The sequence below is a fragment of the Anopheles merus genome, chromosome X (genome assembly GCF_017562075.2).
Source record: "Anopheles merus strain MAF chromosome X, AmerM5.1, whole genome shotgun sequence".
NCBI lineage: Eukaryota > Metazoa > Arthropoda > Insecta > Diptera > Culicidae > Anopheles > Anopheles merus.
In genome coordinates this window covers 16897260-16918905 of record NC_054081.1, presented here as the reverse complement: position 1 = coordinate 16918905, position 21646 = coordinate 16897260, and the positions used below count along the sequence as shown (strand labels likewise).

At 45.8% G+C, this 21646-nt stretch overlaps 2 protein-coding genes across 4 annotated transcripts in view; one reads left to right on the top strand and one right to left on the bottom strand.

Moving 5' to 3' along the window:
• The first annotated feature begins 1385 nt into the window (after positions 1-1385).
• Positions 1386-3550, top strand: LOC121596241 (brahma-associated protein of 60 kDa-like). Of its 2 annotated transcripts, XM_041921017.1 has the most exons (4): positions 1386-1482; positions 1594-1833; positions 1987-2177; positions 2244-3550. In XM_041921017.1, exons 2-4 carry the CDS (start codon positions 1729-1731, stop codon positions 3481-3483), a joined length of 1536 nt encoding a protein of 511 aa, XP_041776951.1. In that variant the 5' UTR covers positions 1386-1482; positions 1594-1728; the 3' UTR covers positions 3484-3550. The 2 variants fall into 2 exon arrangements, with proteins under 2 accessions (XP_041776951.1, XP_041776942.1); XM_041921008.1 differs by having other exon boundaries at positions 1419-1833.
• A 3153-nt stretch (positions 3551-6703) lies between these two features.
• Positions 6704-21646, bottom strand: part of LOC121596350 (splicing factor, arginine/serine-rich 19-like) — a 40905-nt gene continuing 25962 nt past the window's right edge. The window contains exons 2-4 of one of the 2 annotated variants that reach the window (XM_041921218.1): positions 20425-20571; positions 7852-9022; positions 6704-7791 (exon numbers count right to left, since the gene is read on the bottom strand). In XM_041921218.1, the coding sequence (XP_041777152.1) occupies positions 7234-7791; positions 7852-9022; positions 20425-20571 (1876 nt within the window). In that variant the 3' untranslated portion in view covers positions 6704-7233. Of the gene's footprint in view, positions 9023-20424; positions 20572-21646 lie in introns of both variants that reach the window. The other variant, XM_041921208.1, reaches the window with a different exon arrangement.

The window sequence follows — 21646 nt, the reverse complement described above, 5'->3', positions numbered from 1 at the left end:
AAGACGACGAAGAGAAAGAACATCGATTCGTTTTTGGGCGAATGTTGACGAGAGCGGTCAGTGAAGCACCAAGCATCCCGAAAAACAAATAATAACATTGAAAAAAAGAAAAAGAAAATAAATCTAAAGTATAATGGAAAAAGAAAAATAAAACATAGTTGAAATTGGCGATGAAAATTTCAGCTATCACGACACTTTCGTATTTTCAAATGGATATTTGATTTTATAGTCGTTTAAGCTTAATCTGTGCCACCCGGGTAATTATTTAGTTCATGAATTTTTCAGGAGCTGTATTTATGCCTCTTGTAATAGATAATTGTAACACAGTTTGATGAATTTGTATAGCTCTGTGCTGTTGAATAGCATCCAAGATGACCAAAACAATTTTTTCTGTTAGCGCCGCAGTGGCGACATCTTGAGGTAAAAAATAGAAGAGGTTTGCGTGAAAGTTCATGTAAAAAATATTTTTTTCCCTTTCCATATGAAGATTCATATAGAACAGTAGCTGACAAATGGGGGCACTTGCCGTCCATCCCCGTTCTTACAGAGCGTTTCTACATACAGGCGGTCCCCGAGATACACGGTTAATGGGGACCGAAAACGGCCGCAAAAAACCGCGTATCTCGAATTTCCGCGTAAGTCGAATCTCGTGATTTCTAGCCAAAATCTCACTAATTTTCGTGTTAATTTGCAACTAGGGGTGGTTTTAGCCACTTAATCAATTATTTGATATGATTCTGAATGAAATAACAGTTTCAAACCTTTTGAAATAGTTTTTAACATCCGATCAAAACAGAAATTATTTGGCATTTTACAATAGATGTGTCAAATCAGTACAATTTGCTCAAAGAACTGTCAAATTTAGGAAACCGCGTATCTCTGAATCCGCGTATAAGAGGTACCGTGTATCTCGGGGACCGCCTGTACACCGAGACTGCAGCTGAGAGATGGCTGTGAGAGAATTGACAACCGGTTTCTCACGCTGGTGTGTGTAGAAGCTCTGAAAAGCGCCGAGATGAGACTTTTAAAATGATGTTGAAAAAATCCATTTTAATCGCTAAAATGAAGTCGAAAAAGTTTATTTTACTTTTTAATAATATTTCTACGATTATTAGACGGCAAAAATGCAAACTATAATTGATCGATCGCTATAAACTGCCAATTCAATTTTTTCTCAGCTCCATCGTTCTTTGCATGCCGAGGAGAATTCTCTCACCGAAAATGCTATCAGTCGCTATCAAAGCATGCTGTCAGTTATTTTCTCAGCTGCATTCTCGGTGTATGTAGAAACGCTCACATAGACTGTGATCGTATGGTAGAGCCGCGGAAAAGGCAATGTGCACATGATGACAGCTCCGGCGCACCACTGTGCGGCCAAAGTTAAACAATTTTGTCCACCGGGAATTTTACGCGAAAAGTGTCCCCAAAAATAGTTCATCGTTTCGCCCGCAGAGCCGTTGCTGTTGCGGTGGCTCTTTCTCGGTATGTTTGTGTACACATAGCCGCCTGCCATTTTTCGTAGTGCGGTGCCTGTTAGGGTTATGATTAGTTTGCGACGCCCGTTTTCCCACTGATTTGCGTGTTTGCTTGTAGCGCCGAATGCGATACCAGTGTTTCCTCACATTTTGATTTCGAGCTATGCCAGCGGCGTGCAGCAGCTATCAACCAGCAGCACCGTCCACCATCAACCAAGTGCCGTACAGTTAATTTCACCCCTTACCAAAGAAAATGGCCCAACGCTTCCCGGCGGCCGGCGGGATGCCACAGCGTTACGCTTCTCCGATGGCCAACGCTTCCTTTATGCGTCCGTACGGTCCGGGATCCAATTTCGTGGTAAGTGTCGCCATCGTGTTGCGTCCGTCGATGTATGCATGTTTGTGTGTGTGTGTGTGTGGTGTGTGTGTGTGTGTGTGTGTGTGTGTGTGTGTGTTTGAGAAGGGTTATTTCTAAATGTAATTCGCAATTTCCTCCCATTTCTCTATGCAGCCAAGAAGCTTTTCTGCTCAGCCACCGATGGGCGGAGGTGGGCCCCAGTCGGCGCCACCATCGCCCCAGGTGCAGATGCACCACCAACGCCCATTGCAGACTGGGTACCTGGTAGCCAGCGGCAGTGGCGGAAGAGGCTCTGGCGGGGGTAGCAAACGTGGTGGAGACCGTAGTGCTTCTCATGCCAAACCGTAAGTTTCGTCACCGTCTAGACCGTGCTGTGTTGGTCGTTTCATTACGCATTTCCTCACTTCCAGCTCCTCCGGCAGCGAATATCAGGCGAAGAAGCGGAAGAAGCTGGCGGACAAGATACTGGCGCAGATGGTGCGTGATCTCGTGCCGGAGTCGCAGGCGTACATGGATCTGCTCGCGTTCGAGCGCAAGCTGGACGCGACGATCACGCGCAAGCGGCTCGACATCCAGGAAACGCTCAAGCGCCCGATGAAGCAGAAGCGCAAGCTGCGCATTTTCATCTCGAACACGTTCTACCCGGCACCGGCGGGGAGCGATCCGCACCAGGCGGCGGTCGAACCGTCCTGGGAGCTGCGGGTCGAGGGCCGGCTACTGGAGGAGGCTGGCGGCCGGTCGGAAGCCGGGCCGAAGCTGAAGCGCAAGTTCAGCAGCTTCTTCAAGTCGCTCGTGATCGAGTTGGACAAGGAGCTGTACGGGCCGGACAACTATCTGGTCGAGTGGCACCGGACGCACGCGACGCAGGAGACGGACGGGTTTCAGGTGAAGCGCACCGGCGGCCGGAACGTGCGCTGCACCATACTGCTGCTGCTCGACTACCAGCCGCTGCAGTTCAAGCTCGATCCGCGTCTGGCCCGACTGCTCGGGGTGCACACGCAGACGCGCCCAGTTATCATTTCCGCGCTGTGGCAGTACATCAAGACGCACCGGCTGCAGGATGCGCACGAGCGCGAGTACATCGTGTGCGACAAGTATCTCGAGCAGATCTTTGCCTGCCAGCGCATGAAGTTCGCGGAGATACCGCAGCGGCTGAATCCGCTGCTCCACCCACCCGACCCGATCGTGATCAATCACGTGATCACGGTCGAGGGCGGTGCCGGCGGCGGCGGCGAAAGCCAGCCCGGCGAGGGTAAGCAGACGGCCTGCTACGACATCGACGTCGAGGTGGACGACGCGCTCAAGCATCAGATGAACAGCTTCCTGATGAACACCGCGAGCCAGCAGGAGATACAGGCGCTGGATGCCAAGATCCACGACACGGTCGAGACGATCCAGCAGCTGAAGACGAACCGGGAGTTTTACCTGTCGTTCGCCAAAGAGCCGCACACGTTCGTGCACCGGTGGATCGTGTCGCAGCAACGCGACCTGAAGACGATGACGGACGTAGTCGGCAACCCGGAGGAGGAGCGGCGGGCCGAGTTTTACCACCAGCCCTGGACGCAGGAGGCCGTGTCGCGCTACTTCTTCGCGAAGGTCAACCAGAAGCGGGCGGAGCTGGAGCAGACGCTCGGCATTCGGAACGCGTGAAACTAGGCAGCAAGAGAGAGAAAGAGAGAGAGAGAGAGAGAGAGAGAGAGAGAGAGAGAGAGAGAGAGAGAAAGAAAGAAAGAAAGAAAGAAAGAGAAAGAAAGAAAGAAAGAGATAGAGAGGGCAGAATGGGGACAACCCCAGCCCAGAAAGATGAACTTGGCAGAATGCCAGAATGACCAAACTTACACCCTTTCCACAACGCCCCCTAACCCCCCGAAATGCGTACAAATCTCACACCGTGTGCCGGCAATTAGCATTAAAACTTACGAAGGAACTGTATACGTTTAGTATGAATTATTAAAACTTAAGATGGAATTATAAGATTGCAGAAATATATATATATACATATACACACATACATAAAAAAGCCTAGCATACAGTACGAGACGCTGTCAGTTAGCAACGGTCGGAATAGTACGCTATATGCACTAGTGTTGGGTAAACCCGATTCAGATTCATGAATCTGAAAGTATCTATGAAATGATTCAATGAATCTGAATCTCGGTTGGTAAGATTCATCAATCTCAAAGATTCGAGTATCTACAAAGATTCATGAATCTCAAAAGGTTAACGAATTTCTAAAGATTCATATATCTCTAAAGATTCATCGAGCTTGAGCCTTTTATAATTCTTCTTGGCGTAACAATCTACGTGGTCATAGCAGCCTATACAGGCTTTCGAGACTTCTTGGCAAGTACAACGCAGCCGGATAATTTATTTGCTACGGGGAGACGGTCCATGCAAGGCTTGAACCCATGACGGGTAAGTTGTTAGGTGGGATCGCGAAAACTTAATATTTTGGAAATTATACATCTCTAAAGTCGATTCGAGATTTGAATCACTCATCACTGAAGATTCATATGATAGAATCTCAACGAAAAATTCATGAACCGCAACACTTATATGCATCGTGGGTCGCTATCTTTCGTCATCTTTATGTGATATTGCTTACTTTGCGTACGTGCACAATAGAGGTGGGCAATTTGGTTCTTTTAAGTTAACGTGAGTCAACCATTGCTGTGAACGTGATTTCAGTTCTTTCGTTCTTTTGCAAACACCAACACCTGTAAAATAGAGGTGTGCTAAACGGATCAGAACCGCAAGATTCATTCAGTTCGCGTGAAAAAATGAATGAACCGGTTCACAATAATAAAACACTATGGTTCTTTTGATACATTAAAATAAAATAAAAAATGCCTGCATTTGATAGTTTTGAAAAACATGTATAGAAAAAACTAAAATCTGCAAATGTATGAGCAATACAAGAAACGGGCGATTTTAAAATGCACAATGCTTTCTAGCGTCATATGACAGATTGTTTGTATTGGCTCGCTGTTCATGTGATCAGACCTATCGATTGATCTGTAGTTGATCATTCGATGTTGATTGATCGCTGTTCAAATAGTGTACCGATTTACAGATTGTAAATAAACAAAAGAACCGAGATCACGTTCCCTTTTATTGTGATGTTCGACTCGGTTAATTCACGTTCACCCAAAAGAACCGAAAGGCCCACTTCTTCATTAAAGTCTGGGAATCTGTTCCTTATTTTAAAATGATCATTAACGTTTGCACTCATTTTCATATTTTTATAAATTTTTTTATGTATCAAAAGAACCATAGCGTTCTTCCCCAAATAGCAAGAATTGCTTAAGCAGCTCATTTTGGCACGCTAAAGATCGCTGCTCTAATTCGCCTTTTGCAGTAGATAAACAGCATCAAAGTTCTATGTGGGTCTTTCAAACAGCGCCTAAGCAGCTTCCTTATGCCACGATTCCAGGGATTATTTTTCTGTGTGTTTTATTTTCAAGCAAGCGTCATCGATGAAATAAACAACAAGATTTGTTTCGTTTAAACACATATGTATATTTTAAAACTTTTGTATTGATGAATTACACAAAATTTTACACAATTTACTGATAATTCACAATCACTTCACTCAATATTCCTTCTTCAATTAACTTATCTAGCTTGTACAGTAGCAATGAGATTATTGACGGCGTCTCTCTTTGACACTTTGACATGATCCACCTTGTACCGATGTCATGCATTAAAAAGCTATAAAGTTCCACCAAGTTCGGTGCGCTTTCTTAACAAGCCTTCAAGTTCCATCATGAACCCTACACATAGTGCTAATCAGCCGCAAAGTTCCAAAGAGTACCATGTGCCTGTTTAAAAGCTCCATAGTTCCGCAAAGTACCGTCTATCTCTTAATCAGCCACAAAGTACGACATCGGAACGGTTTTTCGTTAAACAGCCCTAAATCAGCTATAAAGTACGAGCTGTCTATTTGGGTCTCTTGTGAATCGGTTCATTCATTTTTTCACGTGACATGAATGAACCGTACGGTTCTGGTTCATTTGGCGTTTACGACAAAAAGTTTACGCTTGATTTGTATGGGAGAGCGTAAACTTCCTGTCAAAAGATTATAGGGTTGTATGGCTGAAATTTAGTTTACGCCAAAGTTTACGCTTCGTGTGACGTCCGTATATAATCTTGAAAATTTATGCGCAATCTTGGCGCAATGTGAAATTGTATGGAAATGACGTTTATAGCTCAGGGTTGGCTACGCGAAATGACATATATTATGATAAAACGAATATATGCACAATCTGAGATTGCGCATCGTGTATTAATACGGTATGGCACCCTTTTTGGACAGGCTGCTTGGAAATTCCTATTGGATTTGTCCAACAAGGATGCTATAGAGTCCAATTCCCGTTACATTAAGTTCATTTCACTTAAGAAAGAGTCAATAAAGTGTCCCACAGCTATGAGAACTGCTGGAAAACCCAGTACGCGACGTAGCACATGTCGTTCTCGTTATTTCTTTCCTACCTCATTCGTTCTTAAGAGAATCACTGAGCGATGACTCAAGAGAATCACTGAGAATCATCAGATACAAATCTGAGCGGCGAACAAAACCGTCATGCGAATTCATATGATGCGGCGCTTAAGCACCAATCGAACACGACATCGAACATGAAAAATGTATGGGATTTGACATGTTTGTCTTGTTTGTTTGTTTCTGTCTGACAGTGCTCCACCATATGATTATATGGGTTTGTTCGTGTCGGATGTCGTGTTCGATTGCTGCTAGAGCGCCGCCTAAAGTGTTAAGTTACAACGTAACAGAAAGAGACCCAAGAGGTCCAAAATATCTTTAAATATTAAAACAACAACATAGTGCACAACCTGTTGCTGATCTTTCTAGTTCTAGTTAAAGGCTTAGTAGGTTCGGCAATTTGCTATATCATGCCATCGGTTTTCGAACACATGGCTGCAAGAGGTTTGATTGCTCATTTTATTTACTTCAATTAGCTTCATGCAGATTTACAAACATATTTGATTCGCAGATTCGCAGATTCACTTTACGTTGTTATTCGAATAGATTACAAAAACTCTAACGGAAAGCTTTGGCAGCGCTACGTAACCGTTTCTACCCGGCACGCCGTGTACGTTTTCTTTTGCTGGTACACCTTTGCAGCCCAACACTCGCCGTTAGAGATATGCACCAGTCACGGGCCTTACATTAAGGGGGAGGGGGGGGGGGGGCACCATCAGAGGTGGTCGGGTTCGAACTCGGCGCCTCGTTCGCAATATTACAAGCAGTGTTTAGACATTTGACTCCTTTGCGTCCTGCTCGGCCACCGTCCCACCGCCATCCGTGTGTAGTAGAGATCGAGTAAAACCTAGTAGAATGTGGGTGTGTGTGTGTATGTGTGTTTGTGTGTGGTACAGGGCCAATCAGTAGAATTGTCCGTCGCCGCTGCCGGTCGGGATGCGGCCAGCCTGGCCCGGCGGTGAGCTGCCGTACTGGTACGGGTCCTGCGGCGGCTGCTGGCTATGGTGGTAGCTTTGGTGATGGTGTGCCACCTGCTGCTGCTGGTGCTGCTCGTGCAGGTCAAGCGGATGAAGCTGCTGGGGTTGTTGCTGATGCTGGTGCTGCGGTGGCGACTGCTGGTGGATGTCAATACGCGCCTGGCCGCCGGTGTACGGCAGATGATGGTGGCCCATCGCTGTCGGCATGTACTGTTGGCCGGTCTCGCCGAGGGCATAGTTGAACAGGCCCGGCTCGGACGCACCGTGCATCCGGTTCGACTGTATCGCGGTGAGACGGTGCTGCTGCTGCTGCTCGTGGGCGGCGTGCTGGTCGGAACCGTGCCGCCCGTACACCTCGGCACCGGTACCGGTACCGCTCACGTACGCGGACAGCGCCGGCATCAGTATCTGCACGGTGCCGCGCGCACGGTCCACCAGGCCGCTCTCGCCGCTTGTGACGACCGCAACTGCGCCGACCGCGTGCTGTGGAGTGGCATGGTGAAGCGTGATTGAGGGTATGCGAACCGGTAGGATACTTTTTACCTCTTCCAGCTCGGGCGTCGCACTGCTCGGCTGCCGGCCGTCCGGCTCGATCGTCGCGGTGGCCGCGTGCAGCTGACCGTGGTGCACGTGGTACTGGTGCGCGAACGGGCCGTCCCCGACGTCACCGCGCGCGTACCGGTGGGCCACCGCCGGGGTGGGCTGGCTGGTGTAGCAGGCAAGTCCGCCCGTCTCCTCGAACGGAACGCCACTACCGTTGCCGCCGGTGCCACCGCCACCGGGCTGGAAGTGTGGCGTCTGGGGGCTGTGGTACTCCGGCGTGGTCGGCATGTACGCGGTGGCATAGTTGGTGTAGGCGTAGCCGGGCGCCATGCAGCTGGACGACATCGGCCGATTACCGTGCAGCCCGTACGCACCACTACCACCACCAGTGCCTCCAGCGTCCATCGCGGTGGCGGACTCGCGTGACTCAATGCCGATTGGGATGGTCCAGTCGCGCGCTCCGTACGGCGACGAGTGCTGGCTTTGGAGTTGGGCGGCCACTGCGGCGTCACTGCTGCTGCTGCTGCTGCTGCCAGTGGACGACTGCTGCACCTCTGCCATCTCCATGCTGGTCTGGGGCTGGCCGTCCTCCAAGAAGTGGCAGTCGGCAGTGGTGAGCGCGGGCCCGGTGCCTTCCCCACCATCGGCACCGCCGGCCGAGTACAGCTCGACGGAAAGGGGCGCTTCGTACGGGGCAGCACCGCCACTACCGGCGCCGTACCCGGTCACACGCTCGTGCGCCAGCTCCAGCTCGTAGCTGGTGGCTGACGGTGGCGGCGGCGGTGGTGGTAGTGCCGGCGGTCCGCTAAGGGGCGCTTCAGCCGGCCCAGCCCGGACGGCACTGCTGCGACTGCGCCCCTTGCCCGCCGGCTGTTGCTTCGGGCCGCGCGCCAACCCACCACTCGTCGACGGGCAGTGGCCGTCCGGATGGGCGTACTGGCCGGAGTCGCCCGACGAGCCTCCGTCCTCCATCGACGGCGGGCTTGCCAGCCCGTTCAGCTCGGCGTAGTGCAGCTCGCAGCACTTGCCCGACTTTGCACCGGCACCGACGCACCGCTTGGACTTTTTGCGCCGCGGCTGGTACTTGTAGTACGGATGTTGGCTTTTGTGGGCCAGCCGCAGCTTTTCCGCCTGCTCGACGAACGGCTGCTTCGCTTCATCCTTCAGGCTTCTGCGGAGAGAGGGGTAGGGGGGAAAATGGAAGAGGAAAACAAGAAGCGTTAGGTAACTTTTCTGTCAACATAGTTGCCACCAAATACGGTGCCCGCACAATTGATCGTATTTAGTGGGCAACGGTTCTGCAGGTGCAGAGCAACACACTTTTTTTTGTTTTTGGTGGAGAGGCAAAGCGGGCGGGCAAGCAGAAGGATGTAAATAGAGGACTGGAGTGGCCCCGGCCCTTTCCTTGTCCTTGGTGTGTCCCAGAACGTTCGCGCCCACCCAACCATGGGAAAAAGGCAGTCGATTGTGCCCCTTCCGGCGATGTGGCTGGTGGCCGGTTCGCTGTTTGTGCAGCTTTCTCTGCAGTTTCGGGACCCTCCCGCATCTCCCCTTGGCCAGGCCTACACGGGGGAGCCGCTCGGTGGGCTTTGTTTTGCTTCCTACGCAATTTAGAACCCTTCCGATTCGGCGCTCTGCACCCCGACAAATGCCCCCGAATGAAAGAGGCTTATTCTAGTGGCTTGATGGGATGGTTGGGAAGTTACGGAATTGGTGGCAGCAACAGGTAGCCCTAGACGTGGAACTACGAAGTTTTAATCGAAGAACGCCGACACACGTACGTGCACGTCAGCTCTGAGTTGAGAAAAAAAAGACAAAACCCCCTTTGAACCTGGGAAGGATATATTTCGAGCGTTAGGAAATGGAACGCAACTTTGAGTGTCTCTCCAGATAGGGTCTGCAGGGTCCGCTTGCTGGACATTCTTAGTCTTCTGGTGTGATAACCGATTACCCCGTCTAGCTCCACCTTTTCACCCAGCAGCAAGGGGGTTAAGAACTGCGCTTGCATACCCTTGGACCCCTGCCGAACTCGTTATCGTGGCTTCTTCGCTCGCTGGAGGGTCTTGATACCTTCCAACCTGGGGAAGCATTAGAAACCATTTCACTTTCCCCCCTATTTATTGACACACGTGCGGGGCAAACAATTGATAAGTTTGCATGTCACATGTTTTTTCTTTCTTGCTTGCTTGTTGTTGGCGATGGCGTTGCGTTCAGGTTCGCCTTCCCCCGAAGACGCATCGAATTTAAAGGCGTCAGGCGTTGTAGTTGTGATGAGTTGTGAACCAAAAGTATTACCGACCGTTAAACTGGGCACTGCTCTGGCTAATGGTACTTGTTAGTTGATTGGAACGTAATCACAGAAGAGTTTGTTTTGCAGTTCAAAAATATGATTGTAATCAAAAAAGTTATCCGTTAATTATATGTTCAAAAGAACCGGCCACATGGAGCCAATTGGTATCATTATACTTATGGTAAAGTTCCTGAAACTAAAGTACCAACAAACTTGCATTATTGGTAACTATCCTCGACAAATCTACAACCCTAGGAACATACACAACTTGGGCAAGAAGTTTGCATGAGAAGTTTGCATGATAATTTACTTAGAACAATGCTTAGAAATAAAGCATTGAGAATCACGCAGAACGATGCTTATTGCTAGCGTTGTAAATATCGTGATTCTAAAGCCCCTAAACCTTATATACGTTTGCAACCACCCGAAACACCTATGTGCAGTGTTGTACCGCGGGGAAAATACTTTTTTACCCGGTATTTATGTTTTGCGTTTTTACTGGGTTTAAGAACCTTTTTGGTTGTTACCCGGTTGCATGTTGGGTATTTTAGTTTGAATGGAATTTTCAATTAATTTATGTCACTTATATTGTATCTTCAATCAATAGGAACGCTTTCTTTTTCCTTAAATTAAGAACTCTAAGATTATAGATGAAGCCGTCCCTCCTGAATAAAAAAAGAACGCTAAGATTTTGTATGGATTCTAAGAAAGCATGTCATATCAAGAAGTTGAACACGCGATTGATCAAAGCGGTTTTACCCGTTACATTTGGCTTCTTCGATATTAGATCTCATCAAGGTACGTAACTAGAATCTGGTAAAAATTATATAATTTCAACATATGATTTATAAATATATGCTGACACTATCCACCAATGGTCATATAAGTTCTTTCTGTTAGATGTTGCTGCACTGATGTTTTCGAAAATTAAGATCTTCTCTACTAGGATCACTTAAACGTCGTGCATCCATGCTTGTTGATATGCCCGCTTTCATTTCAAATTTCTTTTCGATACCGTACAATCATTGCCATAGAAGAAAAAGAAGACTTCTTCTATTTGGCGTAACGTCCTACGCGGACTTGGCGGCTTATAAGGCTTTCGAGACTTATTGAGTATATACGTAGCCCAGGGGTCGTCAAACTTTGCGACTGGAAGAGCCAAATTGTGTAAAAATTTTCGCAGAGCTCCATGTGAAGAGTCAAATAGATAAGCCGAGAGCGAATAAATGTAAAATTTCTATGAAATATTAAACGGCTAAGAGCTGCCAGCTCGAAATCAAAGAGCTACGGCTCGCGTGCCGCGCTTTGCGGATAGTCAGTCCTTTCTACGGAGGAGCAGTGCATTCTAGGCTTAATCCCATGACGGGCATTTTATTGAGTCTTACAACTTGACGATTGTACTCGGTAGCCATGTACCAATTACATCCGATAGCCAAAAACTGACATCAGCTGTTGCGTAATAAAAAAAAAACAATTTACCCTTTAACAAACCGTTCATACCGAGTAAATACCCGTATATTTTTCTCGAAATTGAAAATACCAGATTTGGTACATTCATGCCTACGAGTTTGAGGGGAAAACTGGAAATCGAATATGTTTGTTATTATCTGTGTTAAGATAGAATAGTTGGCACCCAACTTTATATTTTAGAAATAAGTTATCTGTAGTTCATTTTGAATGTAGACATTTGATTTGATTTTTACTTTAATGGTTACCCACAAGACCATAAGCATAGTGGTGAGTTCAACGGTAAGCAAACTAAGTTGATTGCTCCTTCACCCAAACCGGGTGCTATTATCTCTCCCGCCCCGCTCACCATGTACAGCGGCATCAACTCTCAAGATGGTCAACCCGCTCATCATGTACAAGATCAACGCAGCAAGATGCTGCTTAGGGCCCCCGACACTCTAAACCCGCCAATGCATAAAATGCTGTCCAAAACTAAATGGCGTATAGTCGTAGTAGCAAAGTAGCATCTTGGCAAAGGGCATTGATTCAACACATTAGGATAAATGTACCAATAGTGGTGCAATTTGTAGATGTACAGACGTGCTTTAATAGATTTTAAGTGTCAGGAAGGTAAATTTATGAATATTTAACACATAGTAATTGCAATGTGTTTTATCTTCGCCATCACAACCATTTTTACCATCAAACACAACAAATTTATGAAAAAATACATATTTTTGCGACTGATTTGTTGTACTTATAATGGTGGTATGGTTGCTATAGTCGTCTTATTGTGTTTCTATAGTGGTAATAAACAAAGATACCTAAAAAATTGAGTATAATATAAATGGAACTTAGTTTTGAAGCTGTTTTCATATTAGCAGCAAGGATTACTGCCATAATATTGATTTTTTACATAATTTGATCGTAAAAAATGTATAAATATCATAACTCAAGAAAATATTCACTAAAGTACTGCTCAGATAGACATTTTTATTTTATTTTTAAAATATGTTAGTTTTGGTCTATTTTGGTAAATTACTTACAGCAAACTCATTTCTGTTGCTTATTTTTGCAAAAAACAATACGACATGTTAAAAATATCCAGGAAAAAATCTTACATATTCTGTTTTTACTGATTTTATGACTATAACTACTATAGCAACATGCCGGTTTTGTGTACCTATAATTGTGTAATAAAAACACTTAAAAATGCGAAAATATGGTCAAAAGGCAATGCTTCGCCTTGAAGTTATAGTTTCACAAAAACGTGTTGTTTTCCTTAGACGTTGATCGTAGTTGTTCGTCAAGTTACGCGTCTTCAATGTAAATGTAAAAATGCGTCTGCCTTGCTATGTTCGGTATAAGGAATGATTTTAATGCTTTGGCTTTAGATCATGGGTCTCCAAACAACGGACCACAGAGCCTAAAATGCGGCATGTAACCATTTTTAAAATGATGAAATCTATAGTCTATTATTAAGATCAGAGATCTCCAAACTTTTGATTTCCCAGGCCGGAATGCTTCACAAGTAACGTTGTTTTTAAGGGCCATTTTGACGTTATCTTTATAATGAGCAAAACTTCAAATCTCGTTTTGATTAGACAATACTAACTAAATAAATACAATTTCTACAGTTTTCTTTTATATAATCTTGATTTTCTTTTTCAAAAGTAAATATTGAAATTTTAATTAATTAATCAAAAAAGCTGTTTATTTTAACCATTACAAAATCATCGCGGATTGCATTGGAGATTCTTGAGTCCCGCGGCCATAGTTTGGAGACCCCTAATTTTGACTAGTTTCTCAAAAAAAAATTACTTTGTAATAGGATAATCAAGCTGCTATGATACCAACTGTGTATATGAGATATATTCAGTAAATATATTCTTTAAAATTTAAACGTTCCTATTAGCTTAAGAACCGCATTATTTGTTAAGTAATGCGGCCCGCGAACGGCAATGTTTGGAGACCCGTGCTTTAGATAATAGTGTAGCCGAGTGGCAGCATTCGTCACTCAATGTTTTACCCGCGGTTGAAGGTTGTAGTATCCTATCTACATTGCACACCTTCCCGACTTTTGCTTGACTAGAGATACACAAGAGTAAGGATTTTGGCACGATTCCTCCCCTCATAGTATCGGTGCCAAAACTAACTGCGAAAAATACAAAACAAAACAGGAAACGAAGACAAGCAAAAGACGCTAAACTCTCATGCAAACGGACACCAACCGTTCCGAGTAGAGCAGAGCAAGCGAAAATAGGAAACGGACCATTGAAGATAATCCCACCGCACTGGGCGAGCTTCCGGACCACCACGACCTGTTAAATGGGCGCATCCGGGTCCGGCCCGCAGCCAGAACGGTTCGTTTCTTCTGTTTGAGCTCCCATCGGCTATCATCAATCAGCTCACCATGTGCATACAGGTTTCACCTCGCGGATATTATTTTTTGCCGGCTTGCGGGAAGTGGGAGTACTTTGCCCATTCTTCGTAGAATTTTATATGAGCCGGGCTTGGCAAACGAGCGGGAAAATTCGGGCCCAAACTTTTCTTTCGCCCCGCTTTCCGCGCTCATTATATGCCGTTTTTGTGTTCGTGCTGTGTGAGTGTGTGCGTGACAGGGTTTGTTGTTTAACTTTTCTGAACGCTCGCCGCTTAAAACTTGCTCCCTCCCCACAGGGCTAATACCTGAAGTGGAAGCAAACAGACAGCTATAGAACGAACCAGCGATCGAATGAAGCAAAGAAAAAAGCGAAAAAAAAGTGTGCGTCGGAAAAGTTCCCTTTCATTGGAAATTATTAAAGAAATAAGCGCGAACACACACATACACACACAGGCGCGTTGAGTGACGGAAGCTATCCTTTACAGATTATTATCCTTATCGCGGCATTATCGATTTGGACTGGAGATGCTGCTTCAGTGTTGCCCGGCGCCGGTCCACACTTTAAGGTGGAGAAAGTAAAATGTAAACTAATTTCCCCATTTAATCTCACCACGGCTCGTGAAAGCCGTGCTGCACAACACATTAAACCTTGCATATTTATGGACGGTCATGACTCTTTCCCCGTTCGCTTTTGGCTCGAAGTCCAAAAAGTTCGCCGACAGGCGGGACCAGTTCAGTAATCCTTTACGTGCCTCGGCCGGCTTTACCTTGCTTCCATTCTAGGCAAGGAAAATGTTATCCGGTCCGCTGGTTGAAGGCATTTACCCGGCCCGGTACCATTTTCGGCGTACCTTATTAATTAATCCACGGTTGATCTTGGCGTGTTCACGAAGATCCGGTCTCTGCACATCCCTTTTTTGGGCAAAAGTTTGCCGTAGAGAATAAAACAGAAACGAAAACGAAAACGAAGAAAAAAAAAATCCATGCGAAGTGCTCCAAGTTTGCCCGGATCGATCGCTGGATGTGCATCAAGTTTTTGGAAAGTTCGCTTTGTTTGTTTGTTTTGCGGCGACAGTGGAATCAATATATTTTCTCTCTCAATGTAACGCGGAACGCAGCTGCTGGAGAGCTGCGAAGGATAGGAAGGGGTGCATGGGTATCATTAATATTTTCATACTATATATTTCTTAGCAAGCCGCGGGAATCGGAGCGTTGCGCAAAGGCGGGAAAGCGGTCGCGTGGGCGTTAGCGTTTTAGGAATAATTAATTAGCCCCAGAAGTTTTTCCTGCTCGACAACTTGTACCGCGCTACGTTGGAGCGGGGTGGTTGGCACGATTTGTGACAATTCGTTGTTATGACGGTTATGCCAGGTTCATCATTAAAAGCTGCACCTAGCTCCACTTTCTCCCCCCTCTCTCTCTTTTTCTCTCTTTCTCTCTCTCTTTCTCTCTCTCTCTCTCTCTCTCTCTCTCTCTCTCTCTCTCGCTCTCTATGTCTCTATGTTTCTATATCAAGGGAAACAGCTTTGTTGATGACGATGACGCTGCTACTTGTTTGCATTCAGCAGCATCCCGAAGCGTATGCAACCAGCTTAATTGGTAAAGTTGGGCAAACATGCCGGGCTGCTTTCCCGTGCGACAATAGTTGGCTCACCGTCCGCACAGGCTCAATCAGCAAAAGCGAACTGTTTTCCCGAATTTTGCACCAATCGGTGCCGAGCGGAAAAGCGAAAAGTGGGTTGCATCTTCCGCCAACCTCAGGAAGCTCGTTAATTAGTACAGGGAAATAAGTTGCGTTGGGTTGGGTTGCTTCCGAGCGACGCATTCAACAGTATTATTTAGGGGTTGTGCTTCTTACGGCAGAGAAGAGATGCGTTTTGGGATACTTGCTTGTTTCCACTTATTTTCCACTAGTTGATATTCCTGTTACTCATCGGAACAACTTTGAATGCGGAATAGATCTAATCACTTTCCAGCACACTTCGGCTAGTACCCCAATTCAATCTCATTTGATGATGCTAAAGGTAGGTAAGAAATAAGCTGAATACAAACAAGTAGATTCAAAGCGACGGTAGTACCGTCGATGACGAAAACCATTCGCCGCGTAAGATGACCTTGCGAGGATACTGAACATCATTGGGGCCCCAATATATATTTAATATATACAGTCTGTTCCCGAGTTACACGGATCTCGACGTACGTGGATTCGGAGAAACGTGGGTTTCAAAGATTTGACACATAAAAAGTCCAATCAGTACAATTTGCATGAAAAATTATCTAATGCAGTGTAAATTGCGTTCTTGCTAAAAATTAACCCTATTAAAAGCCAGAAATTTCAGAGTTTTCTGCACGAATCGTATCAAATAAATGATAAAGTGCTTAAAACTACCAAATCTAATCTAACATACCCAAAAATCAAATGTATTTTAGCTGAAAACATGAAATTTGTCTTCGAGTTCCTCGGGAACGCGTATGTTAGGAACAGACTGTAATATATAATATATGATGTATAATATATAATATAATATACTACAGTCGCCTTCATTGCTGACCACCGGGTCCTACGAGGTGGAATACATTTCTAAAGCAAAGGTTGCTGAGCTGGTACTAACAGTCAAACCCAGGGAAGTCCAGCCTCCAGCTACATGTCGATCATTCCTAGCCTGAAGGACGCCATCGACAATTTACAGTCCATTCTTTAGCTGAACAAATCCATCTCCGTTGCTATGCTGGATATTGAGAAGGTCTTCGACAGTGGCCGCTGGCCAGCTGGCGTCATTCACAAAAGGAGTATTTTTAAACTGATGACCCATACGAAGCATATCTTGAAGATCATTCGAAAGCTCGGTCGACTTACTGTTCCTAGGTATAGTTCCATCGGATTCCAAGTTTCAGTAGGACAGCATTCAGGAACCACTCATTACGGACACATATGTTCGGGAACCTTCAATTGGGTTTTTTTTTGTGAAAAATTAAGTTGCACGAGGAATAAACCCAAACTTCATAACATCTTAAACTGAAGCTCGGTCAATAGAGATGGATTGATTGCACGAGACACGAACGGGACATACAATTCTCTCCGATCATTGCCACAACAAGTGTAAACACTCTTGCTGTATTGGACACATAAGAAGGATTTTATACAGGTTGCTTTGTTGCTACAGGTGACTCGTGGAATGTCCATCATGTTGCGGGTGATTACGAATCTGTCTAGCATTTGTAGTAGGATAAGCCCTTTCGCTGTGTGTCCCAGAGTACAACGCCTCTTTCGTCGGCATATAAACGCACGTGAATTTCAAGTCCAAGCCTATCAGTTGACGTTAAAACATAAATTCCCCGCGCCCCATGTCTGGGGTAGAAGTGAGGCTGTACAGATAAGGATTTTCAGTTGCTCGTTCTGCTCTCTCTCGCTCTCTCTCTCTCTCTCTCTCTCTCTCTCTCTCTCTCTCTCTCTCTCTTTCTCTCTCTCCCTCGTTCTCTCCCGTTTTTTGTCTGTCTAACTTACCAACCGAGGGGAGTCAATGTTCAGATTGATTTTGTTGCTTACTTTTAATGCGACACGCTTTGTAATAACTTCCGGTTGCAATCTGCTGCGAATGCGTGTTCTTGCCTGTTCACCCTACGACGTTAGCCAATCAATATTGTGGAATGCTGTGGAGCAAAGCAGAGCGTTAAAGCTGTAGCGCGTATAGCATCTCATGTGAGTTTCGCTCCCCTTTCGCTAAGCAGTGCTCGATTAAACGACGAAGGAGCTACAGAAAGCGGTACGGAAAACGAAACGCACCAGAATAACCGGGGGTTGTCGTCAATCTCGCCTAGATAGAAAGGACCTTCATGAATTGGCGTATCTCACGCACACATTTTTAAAGTGATGTAAAGGGTTATGACGAGGTACCCTAACGCTTTCGATTTGAAAGCCATTTGAACGCACTGCCTTGCCATTCGTGCGATGATCGATTAAATAAATAGAAGTAAGAAAAACGAACAGCTAACGGAATCTTTACGCGACCAGCTGACCTCGCACTACGGTAGAACACCCTACACGCGTGATAATAGTGTGCAACCCTACTGGTGTAAAAAAGGGGTTTATTAATATGCCGGATTGCAGTGTCTAAGGTAATGTAGGGAGGGGGGGGGGGAGAGGCTTAGATCTCGTGTTTGAGAAATTCCCACGCTTATAAGTGGAGGGGACAAACCCCGTCACAACTATTTGGAGAAAAGGGTGCATCGACAAGGGCGCTCAAAGGTGTGACATTCCCCAACATGAACGGTGCCGGAGCCCAGAAGGAGGCAGGCTGGTAGTGATAGGAAGGAAAACTTTAGCCCTCGCTGCTCATTTCGAATAGTTTGGAAAACTTTTTCGAGGAGCGTAAGTGAGAGTTGCGGCAAAAAAAACGGATGTGTTTTTAGGATGTGTTCTTGCAAGCTGCCACTGAAGATGATGTAATGCTTAAAGTTTTCGTCAGCCATCCCATTCCAATCTAGCTTTGCGACGATGTGGATGCATGATGGTGTGATAAAAACTACCAAATTCGGCTTCAACAATGTAAATGTGCGTGGGCACGCATGCTTTCCATCCTACACTATTTCCTTGGCGCTGTGCCTGCTCACTGCCAGAGTTTCGTACTTCTGGAGCTCTTTCCATGCCAGAAGGGGAATTAAATAGTGTTGGAGCAATACAGAGAAAGAGAAAAAACAACACAGCGAAAGGAAAGCGACCATCAGCGGCTATCGTAAATTCCCATGGAGGAAATCCCGACGCCTGAGTTTGTAGTTGACCCCTTTCATGAGTCCTCGCTTCCCTCACAACCTTACCTCGAGCCCGTATACGACGCGTTCGGTACGGTTGACAGTGCGCTTGCCGTATGGGGCAGACTGGCATAGCCAACCGTTGCTAGCGAGTGGAGCGAACAATCAACCCCATTGTTGTCCCCGGTACGGCACGCCGCCGAAGGATAGGGTACATCGGGGGGATATTTAATTCGCTACCATGGAGTTGTCATACTTCCAGAGTGGGTCGCGCGCGCGCTCGCGCCGGACGTTGGGATGCAACGCACTGGTGTGCTGCTCAGCCAGGCCGATGTAGACAGAGAGTAGGCAAGGGACGAGCGGGCTGCTGGGGGTCTGGTCAACAACAACAGATGGAACCGAACGGCGAACAGCTGTACGCGGTCGAACTGGACAGCCGGACGTGCCTCGGACGCGTGCGTACACACCGGAAAGAAAGAAATCGGGCCGCGCTTATCGTGCCGAAAACAGCTCCTCGGGCAGGCACAGCGATAGCCGTTGATCAACCTGCAGCGGGATTATTATTTCTTCTTCCATGGATTTAGATTCGCTCTTTTATTAGAACTCTTTAGTGGATCATTAGCAACCTATACGAATTTGTTATAAGGCATAGTTCATCAACATCCTGGACGGACGGAGATATATATATATATATATATATATATATATATATATATATATATATATTATATATATATATAGATAATATGTTATATATATATATATATATATATATAATATAGATATATATATATATATATTATATAATATAATATATATATATATATATATTTAGAATATATATATTATATATATATATATATATATAGATATATATATATCATAGAGAGAGAGAGAGAGAGAGGAGAGAGAGAGAGAGAGAGAGAAGAGAAGAGAGAGAGAGGAGAGAGAGAAGAGAGAGAGAGAGAGAGAGAGAGAGAGAGAGAGAGAGAGAGAGAGAGAGAGAGCGAAAGACTCCCAAAGAGACAACCATTTCTATCCCCGTTAAGTGTACAAAACCCTGTATCAACATTTTACTACACCACCGAACAACCTTCGGTGAGCAAATTTCAGCTTGTGTCCTTGACACTGCCAAATCATTCGGAGGAGCCTGCATTGTTCCCGTTTTCTCCACTTCCTCCTAATTTTATTTTTCTGGGGAATATGAAAAGCCTTGTGCAAACTCCACGACAACAAAATACAAAATAAAATATCACGACTTGCCTATAATACCCGGGCGAGGCGCAAAACGCGTTTCCCCTCGTACCGTCCTCCTCAACAGTCAGGTTCGTCACTAAACGCTCATTTTATAATGTTTATCACCGCTGCGTGTATTCCGAACATCGTTTGTGTGTGTTGTGGCTGTTGTGTTTGCGTTTGCAGCCTTTAACGTTTTTCCACTACCAAGTACCCTTCTCCGTGAAGGGAGGAAACTATGAGGGGCAGAGGGGAGGGGGGGAAGGGGTAGAAGTTGATGGAAGGACCGGGGGGATCATTTACTTATCGGCATTTTTTTTAATAAATAAATAAATATACACAGTTTACTGCCGCGCGCTGTCGGGGGCAGCAGGATTGTAAGAACGAATATCGGGATACTGAAGAACGGCAGAAAGGGAGGTGAAAGTGGGATAGCACAATGCGCAAAACGTGCGTTTTTACTTACTTCCAAATTTTGCCCAAATCCTTGCTGATTTCCGAATTCTGTAGCCGTGGCTGTTGCTGGGCCATCTCGCGGCGGGCGGCCTGGGCCCACACCATGAACGCGTTCATCGGCCGCTTGATGTGTTGCTTCTTTTTGGTGCTCGGCGACCTGCAAAAGGGTTAGCGAGGAAATAAAACGATGTAATAGGTATGTTGGTAAACTTTACATCCGAACGTCGGTCGCTGACCGGAAGCTCCTAGTTTGGTGTTGTTGGAAGGGAGTTGTTCTAGAATTTAGTGTTAACCAATGCGATGCATAATGTTTCTGAACGTATATTTCAGATTTCTTAAACTGACTGGAAGCATGTTCTGTGAAGGCAAGCTCCCTGACTGGAGTAAGGTTCAGAGAAATCGTTCTCTCTCTCTCTCTCCCTCTCTCTGTCTCTCTCACTCTTTTGCTTTCCCCAAAAAATAGTCCTTTGAACCGGATCGGTTCAACCAGAAGCGCTGTAATAAATCACAACTCTTTCTTTATAGGGATTTAAACTTTGACCATTAAGTGTGAAGTTTGTGTCGCACAGGTATGTGCATGTCTTCTTACATTCTGGCGTAACGACTTGCATGGTTATGCCGGCCTATGCCGGGGGGGGGGGTCCATATAAGGTTTTTGAACCCACGACGAGCATGTTGTTAAGTTGTGCGAGCTGTCGAGAGTGTCTAGGGACCCCCCCCCCCCCTGGGCATGTGTTTTATGCAATTTTTCAATGTTCAAAAATCGACTTTGGGTACGGGAAGTATCAGGAAATTGTTTCCAGTCTGCTTTTGTTTTCCCAATACACTTGTCCACCCGTGAAACGGAAATATAGATTATTTATAGTATGTTCTGTGGCTCGCTCCACGTGTCCTTCATGATAAAGTGAAACTCCCCCATAAAACCAGTGCCGTAGAGCGACAAAACCGGCAGACGACAAGACCCAGGGGGAAAAACAGGGAAAAGCACACAGCATCTAGGCAGGAAAGTATCAGAAAAATATAACCAACAGCAATCGACTCACTTCCTGCCCACGCATCCTTTGTTTGCTGCGTCCTGCCGGACAGTCTCCTCCACTTTTCTCCACTCCACTCGATTGATCCGCATAACGCATCTTACTCGGTTGGCGGTTTTAATGAAATGAAAGCGCGTTGCCTTTCCAAAAACAAAACAAAAAATAAATCTTAAAACGTGTCTGGGAAGTGTCTTGCAA